Raw genomic sequence first — 14,350 nt, 5'->3', positions numbered from 1 at the left:
AGATTCTCTTGTAAAAAACAGTATGAATGTCAATCCATTTCCTTAAGGGTGCAAAGTCTTATGCACAAACCTCAGAAAAAAAATGTTAAATTATTACAAGTCTCAGAAATCTACTTTGGAGGAATATATTTTCTGTTCTGTAAATATAATTCTGTAAATATAATTCTGTAAATTACTTTACAAATACATCATAGAATAGGCAGAACATTACTGGTTTTGTTCAGTTTATCTCCATGACCACTTTTTATTTTTAAATTCTGAAATCTCAGATAAGAAGAAGATACAATATAAAGTTCAGTATCCTATAAACACAGATTTTTGCTTAGCAGCTGTCAAGTCCATATGGACCCTTACATTATATAAAAATCCCACTGAAATTGCTAAAGTCAGCAAAAGCTTCCCAATAATCAGCTGAGGTCAATCCTGCCTTTAAACTGGAGAACAGAAAGTAATAACTGTATGACATTAATTCTATGATATTTGATATCAACAGAGTAAATCAACATTTGTTTAAGCTTGGGGATTGCGAGCTAACAAAAAACTAATGAAGGATTATGAAAAATTTATTTTGAAGTAGAAATGAACTTCTTTTAGGAGTCATAGCACTATCTTGTATTAACACTTTATACAACATATGAATTGTAAGTTCATTTGAATCTTGCCACAGTAATAATCCTTGAGGCTTGGCCCCTGTTGTCCCGTAAAAGATGGTATTCAAGGTAAATTTGTGAGAGAAGTACAATGGAAGAAATCTATTGTTCTGCTGAGATGCTGTAAGAGCTGGGATAGGAGATGCCCTGAAGAAGACAATAAGGAATAGTGTCTGAAAACTTGTAGAAGTAGGAACTTGTGCAGTTGATGGCACTGAGCTTTAGAAAACATTATATATCTAGAAGCTGTTCTACACAGGAGAATACACTGATTTGAAGAGACAGGAAGGTTTGTCTGTCTGAGGAGAAAGTGGAAACAGGAAAGAAGTGATATTCTCCCAAAAGGAATAAATCAAACTTGTGTTGACTTTTGATCAGAAATTCTGATCAAAAGTAATTAGATGGAACATGAGCAATGATGGAAGGGGAACACATATTCAGGTGTTCCTTAGAAAAGAAAAGTTGTATTTGTGTGTTGAAACCAGTAATTCTTTTGAAGTGGCAACTGAAGTAGGTTGTGCTAAAAAAATAATTTAAACATTCTTTTGAAATAAAACTAATTTCCGGATAGGAGGAAGAGAAGTCAGAGTCGATCAGAAAACCATCAACATATATTTTACTTTATGGTATCACAAAGTTATCACTTACTATATACAATCAATGCATCTTTGAAGAATTTCATCCATGCAATGCAAACAATTCCATAAAAACTAAAATAAAGTAACTGACTGCCAGTGAGGAAAGGACATTATTTAAAAAAAAAAACTAAAACAAACAAAAAAAAAAACAAACCAAAATCATCAGTGGTAACTGATGAAAACTCTTTGCTTACCTAAACAGCAATTAATTGTGCAACTTTGCTGGTATCAATAAAGGTCAGTAGTTTTGTGCTGTGTGTTACACCTTGAACTTTTGAATATGGAAAGTATCTCTTTTTCCTTCTGTCTCACCAGCTCTAGCGTTATCTGAAGTGGTAATGACTGAACTGTTACCATCTGTACCTCTTTCTGCCTTGCAGTCAGATTTAAAAAGATTGTTTAAAGGATATTAGTAAGAACTGCTGCTGAAGTAGAAGGTCCCAATCCCTAACCACAAATATACCCACCACTTCTGTTGCTGGCACTAGAGCTTAAGCAGGCATGTGGTGAGCTAGTTCAGGGAACAGATCCAATTGAGAACAGCAAAGAAAAATAAAACAATTAGTTTTCAGCTGAATCTATTTCCTGAGATAATCCTTGAACAGCTGCACATCTGCTAGTGCCAGGACTGGCACAAGAGAGACAACAGGAATGCACAGCCAAGACAGAGAGATGACTTACAGTGATCATCAAACTACAGCTTTAGTCCACTGCCTAGCCTAGACCTTGAAACCAAACAGCAGTGCTTTTCACTAATTCTATTTCAAAATGGATGAATCTTGGACTAGATGGAAATGAAGTAGTATCTCTAAAGCTGTAATTTCAAAGATAAATGTTGAACCTTCTTGGGTAAAGCAATATGAATGAAGTTTGATGTTGACCCAGAGTTGCCCATATTCTAATCTTCAATGTCGGACCATTCTGCTCCAGATGGTATGTTTTATAAAGATAAAAAAAAGAGGAAAAGAACCCCAAACAAATGAAGGAAAGACAGAATGTGGAAGTTGTCCTGTTTACGCAGACTAGAGAAACTTCTGTGGGGTCAGAAGATATTAAGAACTAAATAATTTAATGCATCTTTCAATATTGGCTAGAAATTATTAAAATTACACTCTCAAGACTATTTTAATTACTTAATTAAGAAAGAGATAATACAAAACATCAAAACTTTTCATTTCTATTACAGCATAAGAAAACCATGTCATGTCCCCACCATGTTCAAGATGTTGTACAGCTGAATTGTTTATTTGTATAGAAACTATACTATATTATATGATTTGTAAATGGCTTGGGATTTTCTACACTGAAAAAAAACAATTAATTTGCCCATAATACAACAGGAAATGGTTTTAAAATTTGTACCAAACATTATCTTTTATTATGGTGAACATTCTGCAACATAAATTTCTGCCTGGTTATTTATATTCTACAATATCCATACTTAAGAACATGGGGTTTTCACATAGAAAAATAAGGAGATTCTCCCACATTTTTTTGTGTGACAGAAACAGTAAACAGCAATCCTAAGTTGCTCTTCAACAAATTTATTTCCAGGAATTGTTGAAACTGTATTTTCCTTTTAATATCTAATGAGATTATTTCTTAAAGTAGTCTTAAAGACTTTCTGAATACTACATTCAATTAGAAAATAAGCAATTGTAGTTCTTCATCATAGTACTTAGTATCAATTTTTAACATCTTCTGTCAAGACTTTTAAAATACAATGGAAATATATAGGGTTTCCATGTACCCTGCAGTAACATGTTACTATGAAATTAAAATATGAAAGTCATCTTGAGTGTTTTTTATTGCACTGCCAGTGTCCATACGAACATTCAAATGCAACTAATGTGAGGTCCCAAAAAAATAAGAGCAACTCAGGCTTTCACTCCACCATCCTGAAAAAGTGTTGAAGGATTTTAAGCAAGGATTAATGACACAACAGACCATAAAGAAAATAGTGTCAGTGATCTCTCTGGGGGATGTTAATCCTTGCATCACTGACATGATCACCTATAGCTGATCTATAGAAGCACTTCTTTATTGATGGTTCAGTGTATACTTGATCCACATATGTTTGACATGGACAATGTTTTGGCATTAAAGTAACTGCTATACTTTACCAGGTTTAATGGATGGCTCCCTATGTCCCTTTTGCCACAAATTACTGACCTGAGAGGCTGTTACCCTCCGCTATAGCAATATCTATATACTCCATGGGTTACTGACAAGGTGGCTGGTAAATGATTACTGTCTTCCAGTTAAATTCTTTCATGCTCTTCTAGACTGTCATTCACAATTCATCAAAGTGGTATTGTTGACAGGAGGAAAATACAATGTCCTGAAACTGCTACACTAGAAGAGACAACAAGCACTTGCAAACCCTTTTATCTCATCTAAAAAACTAAAGCAGAAGACTGAACCTTCTTTGGAGCTTTTGCTGTATGTGTTCTGTCAACATTATACAGGAGATTTTTAAAATAATCTAAGGATCTTTAAACTGAAGGAAAGAGATATGGCTGTGTATATTAAAACAAGTCTATGCTGTATCATTCACACATTACTTCAAGTATGTGTCCATGGAATCCACCTGACATGTATCGTTATAAAAAGAGAACAGGATTTTACGAGTGAAAGAGCCACCCCACCAATGTAGTCCTTTTACACCAATTTTTTATCATTGTTTTAATATCATACAAACTGGGCACCATATCAGAAAGAAGTCTTGGAAACAGCAAGCATGACATTTAAAATTTGAATAGTGAAGAAGTGGGGGAAATTACCTCATATTCCTGTGAGAACTTCAAATTGTCATTTGCTTTCAATCTTTCAATGTGATCTGCAAGTTCCAAGATAGGTATTGGGGGATGACTGGCCATACCTGTTGAACAAGAAAGAAGAAAAAAAAAATTTAAGTAAACTACAGTGATGGCATTGCTTTAAAATTTAGAAAATGCAGTAGTTAGAATGTGTATAAATGTGTAAAGATGTCATATGTGAGAGAAGCAGGCAAATAGTTTGGTTACTCAAAGCAGGACATGCTCTGCATAGATGAGCTCTGAAGCCAAATTAAAAGAAGTCACCAAACGTATTCCCAAAGCTAACATTCCTAGTGTAGAGGAAAGAGCTAGCGTCATGTGTGTCAATGAGTTTAGCTAGGCATGGAAAAATGAAACAGTTAGACCTGATGTTGACCTATGGTTTGAATAATGACTCTTAATGTAATTTCAAACTCCTTCTACTGAAAAGCATGAAATGAAAACTCTATTGAATTAGATGAGGAAATGTGAACTGAGAAACCGACACTGAAAGAGCCCTAAAGAGGACACAATAGTATTTTGACAGAAAACAAAGTGACTTATGTGTAATCAAGAAAAACAAACTTGAATAATGAAGGTTACCAATGTAACCAGAGACACCTGAACCTGCAAAGGAAATGGTAAAAAAAAACCTAAACCAACGTAAAACTAACTTATAAAATAAAGCATAAAATAATGAAATTGAAAGATTTAATAATAATAATAATAATAATAATAATAATAATAATAATAATGCATCAAGGTATAGAAGACTGTATACTCTAAATTAGAAATACTTAAGTATTTTACAGAATTCTGAGGTGACTGACATGCAGCTATGAATGACTAGAACAACATGCATCACTGCTTTAAGACAACAGTCACTGAAGACAACATTGGACGTAAGACAATTAGAACTCCAAAAATGTTTTCACTAGTAGCAGATTGTAGAGGCAGGGGTTGTACATTTTGGCTGGACTCACATGCTGACTGCACTAGTACCTTAAAATATGCTTAATCTTTAACCCCATTTATCAACCTCTAAAAGTACCTACAATCTACTTCAGGTGTAAACATCTTTGTCCACTGATGAAGATACTAAGTGAAAAAGAAGAGCTTGCAGTTGGAAGTACAGATGGGTATGTAAGGGGGTACAGGGACAGCAAGGCAAAAAAAAAAAAAAAAAAAAAAAAGATAGAAAAGATGTGGGGTCAGCTAGAACAATCTGCCAGCTTAAGATTTGACAGGCAAAATTTTGTGCACATATTTATTTCAAGCTATTATTCTTTGTGAGCTTTCTCCAAAATGCTTACATTCTTCTCTTCATATTTTAGACTATCACACCTAAAATGAAAGTGAGGTTTCAATAACTTAAGGAAGAAATCAGAGCTGGCAAGAAAAAGTTAAGCTAGTGAACCCCAGGATCTCTTGAAATTACGAAGGGAAACACTGATGACTCAAGGGGGCTCAAGCTGGAAGGTATGTTGCACAATGCAGTTTACTTTGTCACCGTGACTTTCAAGAGCATGCCTAAGACAGTTGACTTGTATTTCCTTTAAACATAGCTGAAAATGACCATGTGGCTACAACACAGTCACCTATAGTATGTGCTTTAATTCTTTTAATTCTTCTAATTTTGTTTTCAATTCCTGTTTTATTTTGGATTCTTTGACATTTCAAGCATCGTAATAGACTCCAAAATAATGTCCAGTAGCGCTGGCCCTAATTCTTCTGACCCTATATATATGTTTTAGGGAATCTTCACAACACATCTGTGATGGTAAGACATTAAGGCAAGTTGCCAGTCAACTATTCAGCAGAATATTCAGATCAGTGGGGAGATTCCTTAAAAATTTCAATTTAAAAAATTAGTCTCTAAGTACGAATTTATTTGCTGCAGCTCTGCTTCTCTCCCATTTTCTTACAAATTTTACTTAGGGCTTGACTACTCTCAAAATGAGTGTGGGTGACAGTCATCTAATAATTAGACGGATTGATCCAGATCAAGCACCCCTATGGAAAATATGTGGGTGAAAAGGCACAAGAGAATTCTAGATTGATCCAGAAATGGAGGTGGACTGATGTACATCTAAAACAGTGCTTGAACAGAGAAAATAATAGAGACAAAGATGTTTAGACCTTTTCGAGCGAATCGTGGGAGAGAGTTATTATCATATAAGGACTGAGTGGTAGTTTGGCTAGAGAGGGAGGACACAGAGCCAATCAGGGAGGCGTATGGGACTGAATTACTGCTCAAAGCTGTAAAAAGTAAAAGCCAATTGGAAATGGGAAACAAATTAGTAACAGCAGTAGACCATCATAATCAATCATCTTGTACATACAGGCACTTCAGACATGCACAAAACAGCGTCTGGTAACTCAACTAAGATATCTAAAGGTGCAATTACCCTACTGTAAATATACAGGTCATAAACGCAGCGAGTATGAGATTCACTCATCACACAGTGAACCTGACTAAATCACGAGCATCTTGAATACAAATCATAATAATTAACTTACTGTGAAGGAGTATTTTTCTAAAGATGCCAAACACCCATTCTTTTTTTTTTATTGTTTTTATTTATACGCTTCTCTATATAACACTTGACATTTCCAAGGGGAGATTTTACATTAAACAATTTGTGCAAATAAGAAATTTAAAGGTAAATTTTTCTAAAGCAAAAGGAGGAACTACTTACAAATTCGGAAACTGACAAATTTTAAATGCCTTTAAACCCTTCCTCTACGTCTCATTTTCAGCAATTACATTTTGAATAACTTTCCTCAAACAATATTTGGCAGCTAACTTACAAAGTAATTGCATTTGTTCTATTCTGATACTTTAAATACATAAAATGGGCTCTACTGATACGGTAGAAGTAGTTTTTTTTTTAAAAGAACTGCTGGAGGGCTTTTGTTATGTAATCAGTCTGTGAATCATAACAGAATATGCTATGAATAAACATCCTAAGATGTCATCACACCTCATGCAAAAGCATGAGGCTTCAATTGAGCAGGTGTGGAACTTGACTCAAAAGATCCCAGTTAAAATAGAGCTAAACTCACTTTTTGTGGTTACAAATAAGAAAATACACTTATTTGATGACACACTCCCACACCAATCAACACATGTCATGACAACACAAAAACTTAAAGACAAAATACAGCTAAATTACAACAGGTCCTGTGACATGCTAAAAAGTCAAAAGAAATACCATGCTGAAACATGCTTTCAAATTCTTTTAAGTACAGTATCTCTTTTTAAAAAAAAAAAAAAAAAAAGAGATAAAAACACCTGAAAACTCAAAGAAAAGAAAACCCTCAAAACCACCACATGCAAAACACAGTTAAAATTGTACCCATTAAAAAATTTTATTTACAAACTAAGAGAGCAAGGTCAGAAATCATCTACATCTTAACAGACATTAAACCTGTTAATTATATTCCTTTATCACAATTAATCAAGTGTATGTTTTAGGCTTGTCATTAGTGCATTAAATTAGGATTTTGTTGTTGTCAGGGTTTTATGATAAAGGCTTTTAGAAACATTTATGACACATACATTTATTTACCAATTTGGAACAGTTAGGTTCACATACCCACAATAAACAAGAACAAAGTTACAAATTAAAGAGCAAATCTGCTAGTATACAGATTATAATCTACATGAAGTGAAAATGTGACACATAATTGTCACAGAAATTTCTTTAAGAAATGAGTGGCACTTTAGGTCCACATTGAATTAATTGTCTGTGACTTTACAAACTTCTCATTTTTATTTAATAATACAGAACACTCTTTTACATACTAATCTATGTTATTAAGATATCCCTTTATAGAAAAAGGAAGTAATAAGTAACAGTGGTTGTTAAGACTTATCAAAAAGATTTAAAAAAATACCTACTTTAAATTCTGACATGGAAAACAGAAAAAAGTTAAGATGACCCTTATTCAGTAGGAATTCAGCATTCATGAAAATTTATCAAGAATGCCTTAGTACATGAAAATTACTGTTACTTTAAAATTTCATTTTCACAGAGCTAGAGCTAGGCCAGAGCATGAAATTACAAAGACAAATTTACAAGACGATCTCTAGAGAAATATATCATTCTGCAACAGCTATTCTAAAACAATTGCAAATGCATATATAATATTGCAAAATTATGCCACTTTTATTCCAGACTATTTTATGTTCTTTAAAACTTGATCAATTATTCTGGAATAAAAACAGTTTATCTTTTTCTGCAACAAAGACCGAACTTTAACAAGGAGCTTTAGGATCTCCACAGCCTCATAGCAGAAGCACCACTTCTGAGTGACGTTTAAAAGTCACCTACAGCAAGAACAGGGGAAACATAATTTGTAGGTCTTGATCTAAAAATGTCAAATACAATAAGATGTCACAAAAGCTATGATCTAAAAGCCAGGGTGGGGGGGAAAGGGATAACTCTTGTGAAGAGAAGAATTTTCAACTTCATCTCCTAGCTAAGCGGATTCTGGGTTCCTCCAGGTTTCAAAGCAAAATTGGGTATCAGAGAAGTGCTGTTTTCATCAGGAGCTGTACCTCTCTTAGGTGCCTAAATCCTCTATGTGAGACACGTGCATAAGAAGAGCTATATGTATGATGGCTCACTATGAGAAAGCATTTTAGTCTGTCTTTTGGAGACAAAGCACAGTACTTCCTTCAGCATTCTCATGATTCTCATAAACAGATGCTGAGCGGACAAAATGTGCAAAAAATTTCTGTTGTCTTGCAAAGCAGGTAACTAAATCCAGACATCACTTTTTCCACCTTTTTTTTTTGTTTGCACCCTTTTCCTCTGAACATGTTTAATGCTTTTTCTTCTTTATCATGGAAATAAGTTTGTGGCAATTCCTTAGCAACTCAGGGAATAAGTGAGCACTTATCTAATTAGAAAAAAAAAGTCTTTAACTTAGAGCTGTAATGACTCTATTTATTTTTCTTGTATTTAAAAGCATCTTATTTAGTTCATAAGATATAATGAGATAATTGTTTGATTGGCACCCAATTACAAAAATTACTTATAAGTGTGACACATTTTATAGTTGGATGAAGATAAAAAAACCAGTCACTTTTGATGCATGACTCAATTTATTTCTCTGGCTGATTGGCAGATTGAAGTCTGCCTGGGCCTTGGATCTCTTAGAATCCACTCAAGCTACTTAATTTCAGTTAATTTTCCTCTGCACAACCAGTCTGCCTTATGTGATGAAACCTTTTGTGAGGCTTAATTATTACCCCTTCTTTACCTTAACTCTCCTATGTGGCATAGAGACCTCTAAAATTTGTGTACCAGGTTAATGATCTTCTGTGTTTCACAGGCAACTTGTAGAAAGGTAAGAATGTGATAGACTTTTCTTTAGCTATTCCAGTTATGTAAGAATAAGAGAATTGAAAATGAAATCCTACTGAGAGATTGGGCATTTTCATGTTTACTCAAAGAGAACTTGGCACTGCTGTGACCCACTCACTGGCATATGGGCTTATCTAACACATACACATTTTTGGATAACACACACGGACCTGGGATCTTGGTCTCAGATACAGAACTGTGGGCTATTCCAAATGTCAAGGCAAAGTGTGAAAGTTATCTATGGAGTTACTTCATCCAATGAGAAGGGAAGCCAGAAAAAAAATTTGATCCTTTCTGAACAAGGTAAGATAGGAAACTCTTTAGGTTAGAGCTCTTTAGATCTCCTTACGTTATTGAAGAATGTAGACAATTAAAAATGAAAGGAAAGCAAGACATTTCCTGTGCTGATAGTTTAGACTGAAATTTTATAACATCCTCATGCTGAATTGAAAATTTTATGACAAGTACAATGTATTTGTACCGAAATGATTCTATAAATATCACCAAAGATAAAATATTGCTTTCTTATATTTTTTTTTGTCAAAAACCTATACCTAATCTGTATTGGGAGTAATTTAAAATTGTGGTTAGAAATTCAAATTTCCTAATTTGAAATTCCTAAGTCCCAAGGACTTAGGTTCCAAATTATTTTGATATCTGTATCTGATCAGGTCTTTCCTTATACAAAATATATGATTGATAGCAGTTTTGGAATGTGGCTGTTTAGAAATCTTCTAAAGTACTAAAATTTATGGCAATCCAAAATTTTGTAGGAGTGTCTCATTCACCTCTCCAATGTGAATGAAAACTGTCCAGATATGCCAATGTAATTTAGATTTTTTTTTTCTCTAACACTTCTGTACATTATGGATTCATTCCAAAATTGTTTTCCTCTCCCACTGGAAGTAGTTGGTCTGCCTGGAAAGCTCCAAGCAAACTGTAGATGCTTTCATAATCTAAAGAAATAAATAATAAGAATAACAACTATGTCAAATAATCTACCTTGATGCACATGTACTGAAAGTACATTCACCACTCTATCCCTTGTTTTATCTGTAGGCAATGTTGAGAAATGCCTCATTTTATGAGAGAAACAGCAGATTTCTCAGTAAAAGGAGTCCAACACATAACCACATCAGCCCTACCCCCTTCCCTCAGTTGCCTCCTTTGGAGTACCACCCTATCTAGTCCTTACAGACTTACATAAAATAAAACTCATACATTTGAATGTGAAAGAACAACAAACCCAACAAAGCTGATATCCTGAATGTATAGCCTTTCTGTAGTTTCTCTATGCTCATCTTAAAAAAAATTTATTACTTATTATTTGATGGTGTGTTGCCAGCTGAGAGATGGATAAATATTCCTGGAGGATCTAAACACCTAAGTTAAACTCAGTGAGATTTTAATGACATGGTAGCCCTAATTGAAGCTAATTTAAGTGAGATTCTGCTTTTACTAACAAAAAACTGTACCTTGATTTCACTGTGACTGTTTACATATTAAGACCATGTTAGTTAGCAAGTGTAACAGAGTAAGACAAATCTACTTTGATTTGGTAAGATTTTTCTCCTTGATATTTGGTTGTATGCTGAGTAGAATAATGGCCTGACTTGTGTCTAGGGATATTAAGGATAATAATAGGGAAAAATAACATCATTTGATGTACTGTATTTTTAATAGTAATTGTAATACTCCAGTCTGTGAAAAGGATTATAGCATAGAAGATATGAGTTCCTAGTAGAAACAGATCGCAGATGTTTTGCTCAAATAGCTTCACAGAAAACTGCAAACTTCACAGATAAACTATAGCCCTGCAAGAAAAAATAAGCCTTAAATCCTCTCCAGTTCTTTTCAGATCAATGATGTGGAATTACATAGCGTCTACAAGTGCCACAAATTTTGCCATTTCTTAATAACTTTACCTTCCCAATGTAAATTAAGAATTAATTACAATAAATTAATTTTATATGTTAGCACTTGGCAGTGGGGTTTTTTCCTCTCATGTTTCATTTTAATTATTATGAATATTAAATAGATAGGTAAGATTTTCCATTTAAATAAATGGAGTGCAGAAAATTAGGCTTATCTATCTAGTTATTATTCCATTATTTATGGGATGAAGAGGGAAACACAGTGACAACTGATGAGGTAAAGGCTGAGGTAATTAATGCCTTCTTTGCCTAAATTTTTAATAGCAATATCAACTGTTGTGTGGGTATCCAGACCCCTGAGCTGGTAGACAAAGATGGGGAACAGAATTAAGTCCCCCTGATCCTGGAAAAAAAATGGTCAGCAACCTATTACACCACTTAGACATGCACAACTGTGTGACACTGGATGGGATACACCCAAGGGTAGCAAGGGAGTTGATTAAAGTACTCACTGGGCCTCCTTCCCTCATGTACCAGCAGTCCTCCCTAACGGGGATGTTCTTGTTGACTGGAGGTTTCCAAATAGCACATCCATCAACAAGATGGGCAGGAAGAAGGATCCAGGAAACTACCTGGCCTTGATGCTGGGGAAGGTCATTGAGCAGATCATCCTGACATCCTGCCCTGTATCAGCAATAGTGTGGCCAGGAGGACCAGGGCAGGGATTGTCCCCCTGTACTCAGCACTGGTAAGGCCACACCTCAAATCCGGTGCTCAGCTCTGGAGCACTCACTCCAAGAAACACATTGAAGTGCTGGAGCATGTTCAGAGAAGGTCAATGGAGCTGGGGAAGTGTCTGGACCAGAAGTTCTATGAGGAGCAGCTGAGGGAGCTGGGGGTGTTTAGCCCGGAGAAAAGGAGGCTGAGAGGGGACTCTGTGCTCTCTACAACTGCCTGAAAGAAGCAAGGTGGGGGCACTCTCTTTTTCCAAGGTAACAAGTGATACAGGAAGAGAAAATGGCCTCAAGGCACGCTGGGGAGGTTCAGATTAGATATTAGGAAAAAATTCTTCATGATGAAAGGATCATCAAGCATTGGAACAGGCTTCCCAGGAAAGTGATGTAATCACTGGCCCTGGAGTGCTCAGAAAACATGTGGGTGTCACACTTCAGGACATGGTTTATTGTTGAACATAAGGTGCTTAGTTAATGGTTGGAGTTAATGGTTTTAGTTTGGAGTTAATGATTTTTGTTTTGTAAACAAAAAAATTCTGTAATTCTAGTAAGCCATTTACTCTACTCATTATATATCTGTATACAAACAATTACTTTTAGGCATAAGCTAGACTTTAAGAACAATATTCGTTCTTGTCATATTTCCAAGATTTGTATGTATATTTCTTTCACTGTAAAAACCTTTAAAATTTTTACAAAAGTGCTGACTAACAGATGAAAACTTCACCCAGAAACAATGAGCCACCACTGAAATTGTAGCCTCAGAAGGACACTGAATAAAACCTTTCAATTACTTGCATTTACTATATTTAAGCTCCTACGCAAAACAGGTCCCAGAGCATGTCAACAAGATTCCTACACTGAGATGAAATTAAATTAGAAGATGTGCTCCTGAAACGCACTTGATTTGCTCCAGCTGCTCGGAGCGGTGTACTGCAACAGACTGAAAAAGCAAGGCTGGAGCCAAAGTCAAGCCTCCAGACTCTTCCCTTTCTATTTCTGCCATGTGCATGAAGTGTGGGTCTTTAGCCACATTCATTAAACTGCAGACACACTCCTTCTAGGGCAACATCATCGCAATGCAGTCATTATTTAGAAGATCAGGAATGAGATTTGCATGTTCACTTAACCCTTTAATAGCATTTATCATGTCAACTTCAGCAGCTAATTCTCAGCATCTCAAGCACTCCATTTCCTGCTTTTATGAACTTGAATTCATAACCTTTTTTACTTAATATAGTAAGCTTGACAAAAACATGAGGCTCAGGAAGATTTGGCATCTTATTAGCATCAGACTCCATGCAAATATATCGTAGTAGAAAACAAGTCTATTGGGACATAATCAAAACAAAGCCAATTTAAGTCCAAGTTGAGTCCTGGTGGTAAAAATAATATTTTAAATATTTCTCTCTTTGTGCTTCTTGACTATCAGATTAAACAGCTTTAATAAAACAGTGATTAATGAAAAAAAAAAAAATAAAGTATTTGAGAGTGTGTTCCTTCTGACCTCAAAACTGCTGACATATTCATATCCTCCTTGACCATACCATACAGCCTTATTTTCAACATCAAGACCATTTATCTAGTTATGTATTTCTCTTCTGTATTGTACATTTGCAAACCAGTGGAATTCACAATGATGTTAATATATTACCTGATAATGCAGTAGATAATAGGGAAGCTTATTTATAAAGAAGTGTCCATAAAAATATCATTAATAAACAGAGGGATGTACATTTCCTAGTAATATTTTCTAGCATTGTTAGGATTAAGTTGGAATTTCAGCAGATAAAGCACACTCATACAGCATATGTGTCGTTTAGATTTTTTTTACAAAACTTCAAATTTTTTTTCAAGCAGGCTTTTCTTTTAAAGAAATTACTTAATTATTTCAAAAGCTAATGGAGAAACATATTTTGCAGCAAAAACAAAAAAACACCCCCTGAAACCCTTGATCAAAATACATATTTTCAAATAATCCATATTTCTTTTTTGCAATAGCATCAGTAATCAGCCTGTGATCACAGAGGTCTCAGTGAGATATTATTGTCGCTTACCCGGAGTTTGAAAGTTAAGGCGTCGCAGCTCAACTGGATCTGTGGGATGGTGAGAGGGGACCTCCTTGCTGTTGGGTATGCTGCTCTTTCTAGAATCAGATTCAGCCCTCTTCCTGCATGGAGAAGGTGAATACACATAAACAGAAGACAGACATGTTAGCTTCACAAAGGTTCCTGAATGTTTGGCATTATATTCTAAAGGCAAAGATGTTTATTTCTGAAAA

The 14,350-nt window shown here is 34.9% G+C and overlaps 1 protein-coding gene across 1 annotated transcript in view; it reads right to left on the bottom strand.

Moving 5' to 3' along the window:
- Nucleotides 1-14,350, bottom strand: part of PTPRD (protein tyrosine phosphatase receptor type D) — a 978,753-nt gene that overhangs the window by 77,722 nt on the left and 886,681 nt on the right. Inside the window, exons 32-34 of the mRNA XM_054004205.1 lie at nucleotides 14,127-14,239; nucleotides 6,226-6,345; nucleotides 4,072-4,169 (exon numbers count right to left, since the gene is read on the bottom strand). Of these exons, the coding sequence (XP_053860180.1) occupies nucleotides 4,072-4,169; nucleotides 6,226-6,345; nucleotides 14,127-14,239 (331 nt within the window). The remainder of the gene's footprint in view (nucleotides 1-4,071; nucleotides 4,170-6,225; nucleotides 6,346-14,126; nucleotides 14,240-14,350) is intronic.

The sequence above is a fragment of the Vidua macroura genome, chromosome Z (assembly GCF_024509145.1).
Source record: "Vidua macroura isolate BioBank_ID:100142 chromosome Z, ASM2450914v1, whole genome shotgun sequence".
In the NCBI taxonomy this organism is placed as follows: domain Eukaryota; kingdom Metazoa; phylum Chordata; class Aves; order Passeriformes; family Viduidae; genus Vidua; species Vidua macroura.
The sequence above is the reverse complement of the archived record's forward strand: the minus strand, read 5'-3'. Positions and strand labels throughout refer to the sequence as shown.